Raw genomic sequence first — 16,201 nt, 5'->3', positions numbered from 1 at the left:
AAAAATAAAAATAAATTAAAGGAGGGCTTGCGAGCCGGTTCGTGAGTTTACGAACAACTAAAAAAAGTTCGAACTCGACTCGTCAAAAATTTCAAACTCGACTACTTATTGTTTTACAAGTCCATCCTTACGGTGTCAAAATTAACTATTGAATGAATGAAGGGTTTTTTCGTAAAAGAAATACATAGTTGATGGATGATTGTAATTACCCAAATATGTGGGATCTTTTGTAATTTGATCTTACCTCAGGGGTTAGTCGTAATTTGGATATGAATTTAATTTTTTTTTTTCCTCCTTTCAAAAAGTATTATCATATTATTTAATAAAATAATGTAGAATTACAAGATTCTGTCTGCAGTAGAAATAAGAAAAAAGTAAATATAGTACTGTATTTTTTGTACACAAATGTCGTCATCTCCCCCGCACACGCGCACACATTGTGTTCGTGCGTGCGTGATGTTACATCAGCTCCATCTCTTCAAACCGCACACACACTCTCACACACACAGAGAGAGAGAGAGAGAGAGAGAAACTGCCATTTATAGAGAGAGAAACTCAGAAAGAGAGAGGTGGGATTCATCAAAACCATTGACACTTTCTCCCTCTGTCACAAACACACACACACACGCACGCAATACACGTTTCTTTCTGCAAGTAATATATAATTACCATGGGCGTGCATGAAATCAAATTAAACTGAGCTGAAAGTGAAGCAGAAAAAAAATAAAAAATAAATAAAAATTCCATCTTTACAGTGGGAAGCAAATTAAAGAAAAAGTGCACCCCACTCACTGAGTTAGGTACTAAAAAAAAAAAAGGGCAATCCTAGAGAGAGAAACACTGCATTTTTTTTCTTTTTATTTTTCTGAATTCTTATCTTTTTAAATAAATTAGAAAAAAAGAAAAGTTGATTTTGTTTCCCCTTGTTTTCTCTTCAGGTACTTTTTTTCTTTTTTTTTTTGATCTCATGGGCCTTGTCTGCATGTAAGGCGCTGATTCTTTATGGTGAACAGTGACCTATTTTGGCTCAGTTCACAATAATAGTGGGGGTGGGGGGTGCAAGAAAACAAACTATAAACACAGAGGGGCCATAAAATAAATTACAGAGCCAATAAAGAAAATTTAGAACCTGGGTTTTTTGTTTGAATTACCTATATTTAATTTCTGTGAGTACTGATTGATGACTATTGAGTGTAGGTTCATATGTCGGTTCTAAGAGGGTTCTTACATTGCTAAGGCATTCTTACCCAGGGGGGCAAGAATAAATTAAAAAAAAAAATTAATAAAAAGAGAGAATATTTGCTAGAAATTCGGGGAAAAAGCTGAGCTTTTTTTTCTTTTTTATTTCTTGAAGGTGGGTGATAAATTTCAGGTGTGTATTCACTTCTCAGCTGTTCATTTTGTGTTAAAGATTTGATTTTTTTACTCTATTTTGATTTCTGCATACAGAAAACTGATTTCAAGTACAAGGATTCATATTTTTGTTCTCCTTTGTGTTAAAGATTTGATTTTTTTACTCTGATTTTGATTTCTGCATACAGAAAACTGATTTCAAGAACAAGGGTTCTTCATTTTTTATTTTCTCTGTGTTAAAGATTTGATTTTTTTCAATTCTTGAAATGCTTTTACATTGATTTTGCATACATAAAACTGATTTCAGGAACAAGGGTTCTTGATTTTTGATTTTCTCTGTGTTAAAGATTTGATTTTTATTTAATTCTTGAATTTTTTTTTACTTTGATTTTACATACAGAGAACTGATTTCAAGAAAAAGGGGGTTCTTGATTCTTGCAATGGCAGATTATGGCTCCGATCAATCCCCCAAAATGAATTACAGACAGCTCACATCCTCGTTTTTCACTTCACCTAGGTTGTTTTCAAGAAGCCCTAATGAAACAGAATCATCCATTACAAGCAGCCCAACTTCAATTCTTGATTCCAAGCCATTTTCTTGCCTGAACAAAAACCCCTCTGCCCCCTTGTCAAAAACCCCCAAACCAGAAGCCAAGAATCTCTATTGGGACAAACTAGACACTAGGAAAGTCAGCCTTGGCCTTGTCGACGCCCTCATTGACGAAAGGCCCGGCCCGAATTCATCGAAACCGAACACGAGAATGGTTCTATTCGGTTCGCAGTTGAAAATCCAAGTCCCTCCCCTTCCCCCCTCTGTTTTTTCCCCCAACGAATCCCCGAAATCTCCGGGTGATTTCGGTATCAAGACCCGAAACTCCCATGTGTTCGACCCGTGTTCGCCTTCGCCCGTTAAGAAATCCCCGTTTAGCTCGTCGAATTCGGGCCTTTTGACTAGCCTCTCTGCTAGCGAAATCGAGCTTTCGGAGGATTACACTTGTGTGATATCCTACGGTCCGAACCCTAGAACCACCCATATATTCGACGACTGCATTGTCGAGAGCTGCTGTGGAGTTGTGAAATTCTCCGAATCGAGAAAGGAGAATGTTTCGGTTCCCCATAATAGGTCTATGAGTTATCCGTCGGAGAGTTTCCTTAGTTTCTGCTACAATTGTAAGAAGAATCTTGGACAGGGGAAAGACATTTACATGTATAGGTTGGTTTTCTTTTTGAACTTTGAAATTGTTTTAGTAACTTCTTGGATGTGTAGATTCCGATCCGAAATTTCCAGATTTTCGATTTTTCCGATTTTTTTTTTATCAGAATTGGAATACATGTGAAATTCCGATTTCCCGATCCGATTATATTTTCCGAAAATAATTCAAAAAAATCCATTTTTTTCCGATAATTTCAATATTATCATCTCGATCCAAAAATTTCCGGTTTTGGAATATTTTTTTCACTCCAACTTCCGGAAAAAAAAATTAGAAATTTTTCGAAAGTGATAATTCCGATATGATCCTTTCGATTACTTCTCCTAATCATGACTGTTTCGTTTTTTAGGGGCGAGAAGGCGTTTTGTAGCAGCGAGTGTCGTTATACGGAGATGATGCTCGAGGACGATGACGACGAGGATGAGGTGGGGCCCACCGCAGCTTCCGACACCGACGAGGTCTACGGTACTTTTTCGTGATCGCCGAAAATCAAGAATTTGTATAATAATGCTCATTTGTATTGAGTGTGGTTTTTTGAGGTTTATTTTTTATTTAAAATAATTAAGGGTTAATCATGTTGTTTTAGAGATGATGATGATGATGTTAGAGCACTATTATTGTAGATAATCATCTCATAATTTTAATTGAGTAGATTCCTTTTTTATTTTCTTTAATTAATTAATTAATGGTTGTGATCTTGTCATCTTTTGAATTGTTTAATGATGCCTAGTTTTAGCTTTGCACCTCGTATTTGGAGAAAGTGATTATCTTACATTATTGGATTAATACTTTAATTAGACTTATGGGCCATGTTTGGTGAGCATCTATTATTCAAGAAATGATTAATTCATGTAATAATAAATAATAATAATAATAATAATAATAATACAGCTTTATGCAGCAAATCATTTTCAGGATTTTGTCCTTTTGAATATTGGTTGAGCAAGCTTAATTAATGTGTTAGAGATTAATGTGGTGTTTGCAAAAGTTTAATCACATGCAGAAGGTAGAGATTGTGAATTAACTGCTTATTTAAAAAAAAAATGGATGTTCAAATATTTTGAAAATTGAACTTAAATAGAAAAAACAACTTATTTTAAGAGAAGCAAAAATAAAAGTTAATTTTGCACATATCAATGAACAAATTATGAGCAAAACAAGCTCATAAGTTGTTTCTAAAAGCTTTTCCAAACACCACCTAACTATTCTTGAAATTATCTTTAACATGACCATGAATTGGGTCGGGCCTGTACTAGAATCGACCGCTTGTTGAAATAAGTGTCATTTTTTGCCATATTTTTCCATATTAAGTGTCACGTTAGAATTTCAAGGCAAAATTAATTAATTTAAACCAATTTTGGCGTCGAGCTTGTTAATTCGTACAACTAATTCATCGTTCTTCAACGTTTGTAAAGGGTAACTTGGGGCTTTTCCACTGAAAGAGAGGCTATATATCAGATTTCTTAATCTGTGTGCGTTTATCTTAACGACTCTTATTTGAAAGTAGATGCATTGGGTTTACCCAAACCGTCGAACCGATTGTACACTTTGATTAATTGACCGGCGAAAATGACGGTCAATATAATCGAATTATTGATCAACTGTCGATTTTGTTTTTTCTCTCTCAAATACATGATTATGAATAGTTTGTTGTTCGATGATCAACGGTGGAAAATAATTGACGAAACAAATAAAAAAAATAAAATCTCTAGGGTTCATGTCAGCTAATATGAAATTATTTGAAATTGGTACAAATTGGGGAGACAGGACCAGGGGAGGGGACCGTTTGGCTCGTGAAATCTACAACCGCTGAATAATAGTAATAATTCAGAAATTAAAGTTTGGATTTTTAGGGACCATTTAGCAATTAGGGTTCTTGAAAAGCTCCAACGTCCAAATTTTGGATTTAACAGAGGTGTTTGTCTTTGTTGATACATCGAAGCGACAGTCGAAAGCAGGATAAATCGAATCGGAAAAAGAAAAAAAAATACAATTACCAAAATTTGGACTGGAAAGAGATGTTTGTTTTGTTGACACATTGAAGTTACAGTCGAAAACCGAACAGATCGACTTGAAAAAAAATAAAAAATAGTACAATTTACCAAAATTTGGACTTAAAGGAAGTGTTTGACTTTGTTGATGCATCGAAACTACAGTGTAAAACCGGATGGATCGAATAGGAGAAAAAAAAAGTATAATTAATTACCAAAATTTTCGAATAAAGTACAAAAAGATGGTTTTTTTGTGTAATAAAAGTAAAAAAATAAAATTTACATTTCAACAATAGGTTATTCAAAATCACATTAACTAGCTTGGTCAAGATTTCATTGACTAAATCAAGTGAATTAATGTTGGATTATATTGCACATATATTACAACAATTATATACAATTAATTCTTTACTAATAACGTAATAAATTAATGTGTCATTAACAAATCTGACAAGAGTGATAGTAATTAGTAATCCAATGGTCAAATTCACAAAGATGAGATTGTATGCATTTATTATAATTACATATAAACTTTATACCTATTTTTCTTACCTTTTGACCAATAAAATTTTAAATAATTTTCCAATGTAAAAACATAATACACCTATTATAAAATGGCTTAGTGTTCCTTCAATTTATTCACCAAACAAACTCAAAAATATTTGTAACAAAGAAATTAAAGAAAAAATGTCTCGTGTGTATGCTGTTTTGTTTCTCTTTGCAGTATCGGTTATCGCCATATCTCCATCTCTCACGAATTGTTTGGAAGAAGATTCGAATTCGATCAGTTTCGAAATCAGTGAATTAAATGAGCGAATAGTGGAAGAAGAAGACGCAATGTGGGATCTTGATTCATTAAAGCGCCACCACCACCACGACCACCACCACGCTCATCCTCCCCACCACGGCCACCACGCCCATCCTCCACATCATGGCCACCACGGTCATCCTCCGCATCACGGCCACCACGCTCATCCTCCACATCATGGCCACCACAGCCACCACCACCACCACGCTCCACCACCGGAAGGCTTCTGAAAGCAATATTAGTTGGTGGCCGGAACTTCATATATATTTTTTTAATTACTATTTGAATAATATGAGATTTTTCTCATGAATTATAGTGTCGGTTATATATATATTGTTCATGCTATACATTTTCAATATACACAATTTCTTTTATTTTTACATATGTTGCCAACGTAACTAATCTGCCTAACCTTCAAATTTATTTTTATTTCGGCATAAACAATTTTAAAATAACAAATATAAACATATCAACTTGCCCATCTTACGCCGCCTCTCTCGGCGAGCTCCGGCGAATTCCGTCCGGCCACCGTCTCGCCCCTCTCCGACCAACCGGACCGTGGCACTTTAATCCCCGATTCCGATAATTATGCACATGTTCACCAATTAAGTAAAATTCTCCGAGGGTATATATTAAAATCGTGTATAAAAATTCAATTTTTTTTATAAGACATGCATTTCTCCCGGAGTTTTCTATAATTTTTCAGCTAAACTCCAAAGTTCATCGCAGTTCTAGATCGAGACGAACACGATCATGTAACCTAGAAACGGAATAACATAGATAATCGACGAAGAAATTGCCGTAATCCGATTTACGTACCCTTGCATAAAATATTGGTTCTCATTAAACGGACATTCCTAAAATATATTTCGTTTCATTTGACCGAAGAGCACAAATAGTCGAAATTTTAATTTCCCATGAAAGGAAAACATTAAGAACGTCATTAACAAATCTGACAAGATATTAGTAATAATCCAACCAATGGTCAAAGTTCAAGAGGATGTGTTACTGTAATTAGATTATGATCATCATTTATTATAATTACATATAATTATAAACTATATTGACAGATAAAATTAAATGATTTTCCAATAAACACACACTCGCACACACTTTCGACACACACGTATACAGAAACTCATCCACACTTTTGACACACACACCAACACACTTCACACACACACATACATATACACACACTCCAATACATTTTTCACACACAAACACACCTTTGACACACGGTTACAATTTGACGCGCACACACTCCGACACACTTCTCACTCACACACTTTTAACACACACATATACACACATACAATAATTACAAACCTACTACTCATCAAGTAATTACAGAACTGCCATACAACAAGTAATTATACCACTAAACAGATAATTACATAACTGACATTCAACAGGTAAATATAACACTACCACTCAACGGTAATTACAGAACTACCATTAATCACCTAATTGCCGCTCACCAAGTATTAGTGTTTTTTATATTTTAAAAATTTAAAATATATATAACTCATTAGTTATTTAGTCCGTGACACGATAGAAAAAAAAAAGGTGCAGTTTAGTAAGTGCAACTCTATTACCAATATTACCCCTCCCAAAATCCTCTATTTTCCTTGTTCACTTTTTATCTCCGTTAATTCCACCGGAAACTGCCATCCACCCACCAAATATCCATCGGTGACCTCCCCGAAATTCCGGCATGTCCGTCTCCGTTTCTATTCAGTCCGCCTCCCTCCGGCGCGATTCCGATTCAGAACCGTTGTTAGATTCCAGATATGGTAAGCCAATTCACACGATTTTTTTTTTATTTATTTTTTTTTAATTTTAATTTCATGTTGTATCTGAGCTCAAAAGCTTCTTGCTGATGGATGAAATGATTATAGAAAAATATATATGTGCGTTCATGTTCAGTTTTTTTTTTGGGGGGGCTTTGTGCAATTAAATTGGGGATTGATTAAGTAGTGACGATGACCTAGTTCGAAAATGTAAGAAATACTATTTGAGAAGTGGCGTATCAATTCGTAAATGCAATTATAACCCAGAAGAAATTGATTATACATTCAAGCATAGAATTATATGTGCTAGGGGAGAGGTGGAATTCACAATGAGTGTGTGTGTGTGTGTGTTTTGAAGTTTTTCATAAGGTAATGTATTTGTCACCACAATGCAGGGAAAGACGGCGTTGCGCCAACCACCGTAGACGAAGATACTGCTTCATCGAATAAAACTGTGTTGCGCAAGAAAAGATATTCTATTAACTCCATGAGTTGCTTTGGGGTTGAATTAACCCCCGATAATGTTGCCGTTGCGATGGTATATTTTGTTCAGGGTGTATTGGGCCTATCCAGGCTTGCAGTCAGTTTCTACATGAAAGATGATCTACACTTAGACCCCGCAGAGGTAATCAATTTATTAGGTAATTTCAGTTAATTCGTAAGTGATGATGCGCGGATGTGGTACCTGTCGAAATTTAAATCAAGAAAATACGTTTAGGAGAGAAAAAAAGAACAGTTTAATTTTCCAATAAGCGGTGTCAGTATTACAGGTCTGTCTACGTCGTACCACAAATACTATAAAGATGTACCCTCGATTGTTATTTTTCGATATACTTGTTTAGCTCCTAGGATAGTAAGTTTACGTGCATGTCCTTGTATCATCGAGACAAAGGTTGCGATCAGTCTGTTGGCTAATTTTTTTTTTCAGACAATATAAATTGTGCACTGTCTTAATCCGTTTGTTGGAATTAGTATAGCCAATTAGATTTCTATGACGTAAAAAATTAAGTTAAATTTATGTTGGAATAATAGTTATTCAAGTATAAGTTACGATGCTCATAAATGATTTATGTCCGTTCTTTGGATGCTTTTGAGAAGGAACTCATTTTAACCTTTTGTTTTTCCCGGAAATAAAAATCAAGGACTTACGTTTCTTCATGGTTAACTAGACAGCCGTCATATCTGGTATATCTTCATTACCTTGGCTAGTCAAACCCTTGTACGGGTTTATCAGGTGCATATCAACTTACCCTGACTATCTATACCATTTTCCATATTCGGATAATTTTTTTTCTATAATTAACTATGAGTGTTATGTTACAGTGATTCCTTCCCGCTTTTTGGCTATCGAAGAAGGTCATATTTGGTTCTGTCGGGACTTTTAGGAGCTTTTTCATGGAGTTTGATGGCTACATTTGTCGACACCAAATATGGTGTTGCTTTCTGCATACTTCTCGGATCCCTTTCTGTAGCCTTTTCAGATGTTGTAAGTATTTATTTCTTTTATGAATATAAGTTTGTCTACCTAAATCATTTAGGCTCTGTTTGTATCAAGGAAAATGATAAGTAAAAAGATGAAAGAACTAGAGATTTTCATCACATGGTTTCCCCACAAAATCATTCTCATCACCATTTTTCTTAGGAACAAAACATACTAGAGATTTTCGATTGCTTTTGCATTTTCATTTTCCTCATTTCGAAATCCACGAACCAAACAGAGCCTTAAGGTTCTTGTTTTACGCCATTCGACGATGCAGGTTGTGGACTCTATGGTTGTGGAGAGGTCTCGCGGTGAATCACAAAGCATGTCGGGATCTCTTCAGTCTTTATGCTGGGGTTCTTCTGCTTTTGGTGGCATTGTCAGTTCCTACTTCAGTGGCTCCTTCGTCGGTGCTTATGGTGTGAGGTATGCCGTATAATACCATCTTTTGTTCGGTTTTTTTTTTTCTTTTTTTTTTTGTTACATTTCTGCTATTATTATATGACCCTTTTTTTATTCTTAATGAAATTGTGAATAATTTGCAGGTTCGTCTTTGGACTAACGGCTTTGCTTCCCTTAATAACATCTGCAGTTTCGGTCCTTGTGAAAGAGCAGCCAATAAGGGGGCAGAATATTCTCTTGAACGGGGGCTTCCTAGAAAGCTCCACGAACAGCATAACGCAATTGTGTGATGCTGTTAAGCAGCCCAATGTTTTTCTTCCCACATTGTTTATTTTTCTGTGGCAAGCGACACCACAATCCGACTCTGCCATGTTTTACTTCACGTACGTTGATTCTTTAAATCCATTTTTCTCATTTCTTCGAAGTGATGAATATTAAGAATTATTATATTTTTTTTCCAGTACAAATAAACTTGGGTTTACCCCAGAGTTTCTGGGGCGTGTGAAGCTCGTTACTTCTATTGCATCACTGCTCGGTGTTGGACTTTATAACGGTTTTTTGAAAACTGTTCGTTTGAGGAAGATATTTCTAGTCACCACTATTATCGGTTCAGCTCTTGGGATGACTCAAGTAAAGCTTCATGCCCTTTTTCAACCCGAAGCCATTTTTTTCGATTACTCAGTTTGCAAATTCCGTTATCGGTTTTGAATTTTACATTTTTTTAGGTTTTGCTCGTCACTGGATTGAACCGGCAGTTGGGTATAAACGACGAATGGTTCGCCATGGGTGACTCCCTAATAATAACAGTTCTTGGACAGGTATACATTATCATACCGTATAGTTTGTATAGTTATTTTCGACAAAATTTAATGACGAGTTCTATTTTTTTTTTTTTTGCACAGGTGTCGTTTATGCCGGTTCTTGTATTAGCAGCGAAAATATGTCCGGAGGGAATGGAAGCAACTCTATTTGCAACGCTAATGTCGATATCCAACGGTGGGAGTGTTCTAGGCGGTCTGATAGGAGCTGGATTAACTAAGCTATTTGGTGTGACAAAGGATAAATTTGACAACCTAACTTTTCTCATAATTTTATGCAATCTCAGTTCTTTGTTACCTTTGCCTTTACTTGGCCTCCTTCCGGAAGATTCATCCGATTCCGATTCCGAGAAGAACGCTGACGTGGAAATGAAATCAAATTGATATTATATATATACAGGTGGGAAAGAAAAAGAAAAAAGTAGTTGTATATTGTAACAAAATGCTGTCTTGTAACTTTAGGATATTTCTCTTCTAATTTAAGTACCCTTTAATTTCATTTACTTTGTCTAATGTGACAAGTCAAATGGTCCATTTATCAAAACATGCCACGAGAGCATCAAACATACAGACAAAATAAATCTCATATTTGGTCCAATTTCAATTTGTTTACTTAATTAAATAAATCTCATATTTGGGTTTTTTTTAATGAAAGAACCAACCAAGTGTTTTGGGTAAACTTACACTCTCGTATAATAGTTTGTAAATTATACGAGAGACGTAAACCACACACCATGTGTACTGAGCTCAACCTAGCGATCGTTAACGAAAAGATTCGAACTTGGGTCAATTAAATTTTATAACTTACAAGGCACTTCTTTATATAGTATGCTACAAAAACCAAATATCAAATAAAGATTAATACCATGCCAATTGTATTTGAAGCTGAACCATCATTTTCATTTTTCTGGATTAATTATGTCAGTTTCTAAATTAAATTGAGCCTGGAAATTGAATTAGGGGAACCTCCCACGTGGCAAACTGATTGGAATTCACATGGCCAATAAATCTCCACAGTGTGTGTGTAGTCACATCTCTATAGTTTTTATTTAATTCAATTTTCAAGAAAGAAAAAAAAAAGTTAGGACAATATAAAACAAGGGAAACCACTTGTGGAGTTTGGCCACTTTAGCCTTAAATAAGAATAATATTTGGTTAATGTTTCAATTTTGTAGCCCTACATATCTAACTCCTATATATGCATAATGGTAATTAATTAATTAATTACTAAAATATTACTATGGTAATGTAATTCCATCTTAATGATGTTATTATTATTGCCTAAACATGCACACTACCTATAAATGTCACTTCAACAATCAATTAGCACATATTGTTAATTAGTACAATAATTGAGATTATTATAACAAAAAATCATGACCACCATATACATAAATAATATATTTATATATTTATAAGATGCACCAAATCTTGCAACTAGAGAAACCAAAAAATACTTTCTTCATCAATTGTCACATGATATTCTTCTTCTTCAATTATTATGATATGATATGATATGCTTTATATATGATATATATACAAATATATGATGAATTAAAATAAATATATATATGGTGGATGATTGGAAATAAAAATGATTAAAGAATAAGTGGTTAGGAGAAAATAAGATATATTGTAGCATGTGAGAAGCCATGTGAAGGGCAATAAATACAAAATTCAGGCCCCCATCAGGCAATTATATTTTTTTAGCCTACCTGCATATGAATAATTATAATGCTATGGAGGAAGAAAACAAGAACCCCATGTGGATATTCATTTGAACTCTTCAACTATATATATATATATATATATATATATATATATATATATATATATATATATATATATTATGAAAGCAATGGATAATTTATAATTATTCCATTATTATTTTATTATTTTAGTTTCTAGAAAAGATGTTATATATTAGTATTGATTGATATAGAATCACTTTCGTGATCGATATATAGCTTGCGATCGAGAATCTAAACGATATGTGGACATGATCGAGATCGAGGTTATATTCATAAAATGAGATTACAGTTATTTCTAAGATGAGTAGATGACACTTCCTCGTTTCTTTTTAAATGTTTGTTAAGGTTAGTGCACATCAATTAAGAAAACAAGTATTTTGTTTTCCGAAGTGACAGTTAATATGAAACAAAAAAAATACTAATATATATGCATTATTACAATATAGGTGCAACATTTTATTGGAATAAAATGGGACAATTACAGTTTTGGTCCCCCAAGGTTGCAACGTTTTCCACTTTTGGTCCCCCATTTACTGCCGTCAACAAAATACACAATAATGTTGTCACATTTTAACACATTTAGTCCGTTTGTCTGTTTGACCGTCAAGAAGTAACGGTCAACTATTAAATTATGGCTGAATTTGGGATTTTTCATAGAGAAATTTTTTATTCAACCCTAATTTAACCCCAATTTCATCATTTAATCAATTTGGACAAACGACCCCAATTTTTACCACCATTACAGCAACCGTTGACCGCCGTTGATTTTTGTTTTTTACTTTTTTTTTGCATTGACTTTTTTTTTTAATATTGTTTTTTACGCGGTTCACCGACAATGTATTCTCTGTTAACAATGTTGACTTTTTATTTTTTTTGATTTTTTTCGAACTTTTTCCTGTGACTCTTTTTTTTTCCGATCAACACAATTACTGTATAACGCAATAATAATACTATATTAATATCTAGTATCGTAATATTAAAATTAAAAATTTCTAACAAAGTTTTTTTCTCTAAAATTCTAGGGCCTAAATACAATTTAAAAAAAAATTAAAATCCATAATTTCTTCCCTTCAAATTTTTCTTCGTGGAACCGCCAGTGCATCCCAAATTTCTTGCCAAAAAAAAAAATGAAGAAGATGAATTAATATGTGCAGAGTAATTTGAAATGATATAACCACTCTAGTACAACTCTTTTTGGGGCTAACACCGACCGTTAATTTTTATCTTTTTTTTTTGTATTAAAATTTTTCCATCATTGAGATGCGTTGAGTTTTTTCCTTTTTTATTTATTTTGACTTTTTTAGGATATTATTTTCTCGTCGATTATCAACTTTGAATTTTTTTAAATAATATTTTTCCATTACTCAACAATCTAATAAAAATAAAATAAAAATCAAGAAAAAAAATGTCAACGTTGTTAACACGACATTCAACATCGGTCAACAGCGGCAAAAAAATCAATCGAGAAAAGAGCCAACCGAGTTAAAAAGAAAGTCAACGTCGGATTACCAAATTTTGAAAAATCGGGGTCAGTGGTTAAAATTGATTAATTGATGAAATTGGGGTTAAATTATGGTTGGATAATTTTTTAGAGGTTTTTATAATATTTTGAAAGAATACAAGGATGTTATTGCAATTTTCTCTAAGAAAGATCTCAAATTCAACCGTTGACCGTTACTACTTAACGGTCAAACATACGGAGGGACTAAATGTGTTAAAATGTGACAACATTAGTGTGTATTTTGTTGACGGCGGTAAATGAGAGACCAAAAGTGAAAAACGTGCAAACTTGGGGGACCAAAACTATAATTATCCCGAATAAAATTAAGGGTAAAATTCATTTTGCACCCCTGTACTATGATAAATGTATCGTTTACCCCCCTGAAGTATTGAAAACATCAAACACCCCCCTGCCGTTAGTTTTTTTCTTCTAATTCCGTTAGTCAAACACTTTGACCGACTATTGCAAAGAAATGTTGGCTTTTTTTTTAATGAAAATACCCCAAAAAATTTCTATATATAGGAAAACTAACGGCACAAAACCCACAAAAAATGAAAACTAAAAGCCCTGAAATCTATATATAGAAATTTTTTGGGGTATTTTCGTTAAAAAAAAGCCAACATTTCTTTGCAATAGTCGGTCAAAGGGTTTGACTAACGAAAATAGAAGAAAAAAACTAACGGCAGGGGGGTATTTGATGTTTTCAATACTTCAGGGGGGTAAACGATATATTTATCATAGTACAGGGGTGCAAAATGAATTTTACCCTAAAATTAAAGGAAGTCCTACGTGGCAATTATATTGGAATTGCCGGCTGCCAACTGGACAAGGACAATCAATCACGAGCACTTTTTCTTTGTGGCCTCAAATCCAAACATGATTTTGAGGGTCTCCTCAATTTAATTTATTAAATTTCAACATCAAATATAAAATATTTTTATTTTTTTTATCGTATTTTATTTACTACTCTCTCTATTTTATAATAAGTGTCTTTTATTTTTCTTCTTCATATTATTTTTCACTTTACATTTTTAATATTGTATTAATACATTTTTTTTCTATTTTAACCTAATTAATTATACTCTAATTAATAACTTTTTTTTTATCACATCATTAAATGATCAAGATTAATTATACTCTTATTTATTTATATGTATGTTGAGTATATCATAATCATAGTGTAATAATTGAATTGCTGTGTCATTTTTCTAACAAAGTTATGAACGACAATCAACATAACGTGACATAAGAAAATCTGATAAAGGATTTGTGAATAGTGGAAATTAGGATTTTGTTGCCCCTAATTAATTAATTTATTTATTTTTGTAAAATAAAACCAATGTCAAATTCCACTTTCAGCACTTTATAATTTGTAGCCATTTGTCGAACATATTTCCGTTACATTAAATGTCGAGTTTTGCTTGTCGTGCAATACTATTTTGTGCATGTGACCTAATAAATAAGTTCCTAACTTTACACAACAAACAATTACTATCACAAATAAATTAAATTAAATTAAATTAAATTAAAAAATAATAAAAACCCACATATTTCATAGGTGAACTATTTAAAACGACCCAAAAAAGCTATACATAAATAAATAAATAGTAAAATCCACTAAAACAACCTTTATCGATTTATAAGTGATAATTAATGCTAAGAGTTGAATTAATAGTACTAGAGCACAAAAAAATACATCTCATGCAATATTTAAAATGTAAAGTGACAAATAATATAAAACATTTTTTTTTTAAACTGACAGTTATTATGGAACAGAATAATTATTTTCTTGTAATACACGAATGCAGTCCAAAACAATATAAATAATTCTGCACGAAAGAAATACTAATTAGTTCCATAAGGTGGATCAAAACTAATTAAGCAACAAACATAATATATTACATGTGTGTAAGATTAATTTGATGTCCACGTATTATTATGCAATAAATAATAGGGTTCAATTTATCCAGCTTAGAACTGTGGGCATGAACATGTTTGTACAGTCAGAAACTATGTGCGCCACGTAAACCACTCTTTAAATGCCCAATCATTCAATCATGGTCAATGGCAGTTGACCATTTAATGTAGAGACAATGGCAACCTCTCCACATTCAATTCATTAATGCTCATATAAGCACACATACGTGTGTGTTGTTTCAAGGGGTGTGAACGAGTGAGTCGAGCTCGCCTCTTTTGGCAGGTTCGAGCTCGTCGAGTTCCTTTTTTTTAGCTCGAGCTCGTGTTTATTTTGTTGAGCTCCAGCTCAAGCTCATATTGTTGTTTTTCTTCTTCTTTTGTAAATATTTTTTAATTATTATTAAATTATTTAAAAAAATTACAAAATAAACAATAAGTTGTAACTATACATATTTTTTAATATTTTTATTTTATTTTTATTTATTTCTATAATATTTTATATTATTATATATTATTTAAATAAAAAATAATAAAAAAATATATAAATGGTGAATAAGGCTCGCGAGTCGGCTCGTGAGCTCACGAACAACTAAAAACTGGCTCGAGTTCGAGCTTTTTTCGAGCTGGCTCATAGCTCACGAATCGGTTCAGCTCGTTTACCACCCCTAGTTTCATCTCTGCAAGTCTTGTAAAGAAATTTAAAAGGGGAAAGAGATATAGTAACATTGGCAACATTTATTTAAATAAACTGATTATAGCTAAATTGGTGATATCCATTCTTGATTTTTTTTATTTTTTTTGGCTTTTTTTAATTTACATTTAACTAACTTTTAATTGATTTATTGTTTATTCACCTTAGTTGACTTATAAAATTAATCTTTTGGCACGATTTAGTATTTTTGATCGTATCTTTTGCATCTGATCCACAATCAAGAACATGATTCAGGATAATTTAAAAATCCAACTCGACGAACTAAAACTTTCATCTTTCACATTTTCTAACATTCAAGTGGAATCATTGTCATAAACGAGCTCAAAGGCTCAAATTCAAATGGTATCATTGTCGATATCGTTCAGATCCGATTAAGTGCCCTGATTTTAATCATATCGTTCAGATCCGATCTCCAATCAAGATGATTGAATATGATCTAGAAAGCTAACACAAAGAATTAAAAT

The 16,201-nt window shown here is 33.0% G+C and overlaps 2 protein-coding genes across 5 annotated transcripts; both read left to right on the top strand.

The window, feature by feature from the left end:
- Positions 1-501: 501 nt before the first annotated feature.
- LOC105953312 (NAD(P)H-quinone oxidoreductase subunit, putative (DUF581)) lies at positions 502-3,267 on the top strand. 4 transcript variants are annotated; one of them, XM_088820627.1, is made up of 4 exons: positions 502-569; positions 1,198-1,372; positions 1,754-2,566; positions 2,914-3,267. In XM_088820627.1, exons 3-4 carry the CDS (start codon positions 1,794-1,796, stop codon positions 3,041-3,043), a joined length of 903 nt encoding a protein of 300 aa, XP_088676753.1. In that variant the 5' UTR covers positions 502-569; positions 1,198-1,372; positions 1,754-1,793; the 3' UTR covers positions 3,044-3,267. The 4 variants fall into 4 exon arrangements, with proteins under 4 accessions (XP_088676753.1, XP_088676752.1, XP_012832427.2 ...); XM_088820626.1 differs by having other exon boundaries at positions 513-800; XM_012976973.2 differs by lacking the exon at positions 502-569 and having other exon boundaries at positions 1,030-1,372.
- Positions 3,268-6,792: 3,525 nt separating this feature from the next.
- Positions 6,793-10,355, top strand: LOC105953313 (Major facilitator superfamily protein). Its single transcript, XM_012976974.2, has 9 exons — positions 6,793-7,159; positions 7,552-7,781; positions 8,326-8,390; positions 8,480-8,642; positions 8,914-9,062; positions 9,182-9,421; positions 9,500-9,668; positions 9,764-9,856; positions 9,941-10,355. Exons 1-9 carry the CDS (start codon positions 7,081-7,083, stop codon positions 10,238-10,240), a joined length of 1,488 nt encoding a protein of 495 aa, XP_012832428.2. The 5' UTR covers positions 6,793-7,080; the 3' UTR covers positions 10,241-10,355.
- The last annotated feature ends 5,846 nt before the right edge of the window (positions 10,356-16,201 follow it).

The sequence above is a fragment of the Erythranthe guttata genome, chromosome 7 (assembly GCF_056151865.1).
Source record: "Erythranthe guttata isolate IM_541 chromosome 7, IM_541, whole genome shotgun sequence".
NCBI classification, from domain to species: domain Eukaryota; kingdom Viridiplantae; phylum Streptophyta; class Magnoliopsida; order Lamiales; family Phrymaceae; genus Erythranthe; species Erythranthe guttata.
Note: the sequence above shows the minus strand (reverse complement) of the source record. Positions and strands in the feature narration are given on the sequence as shown.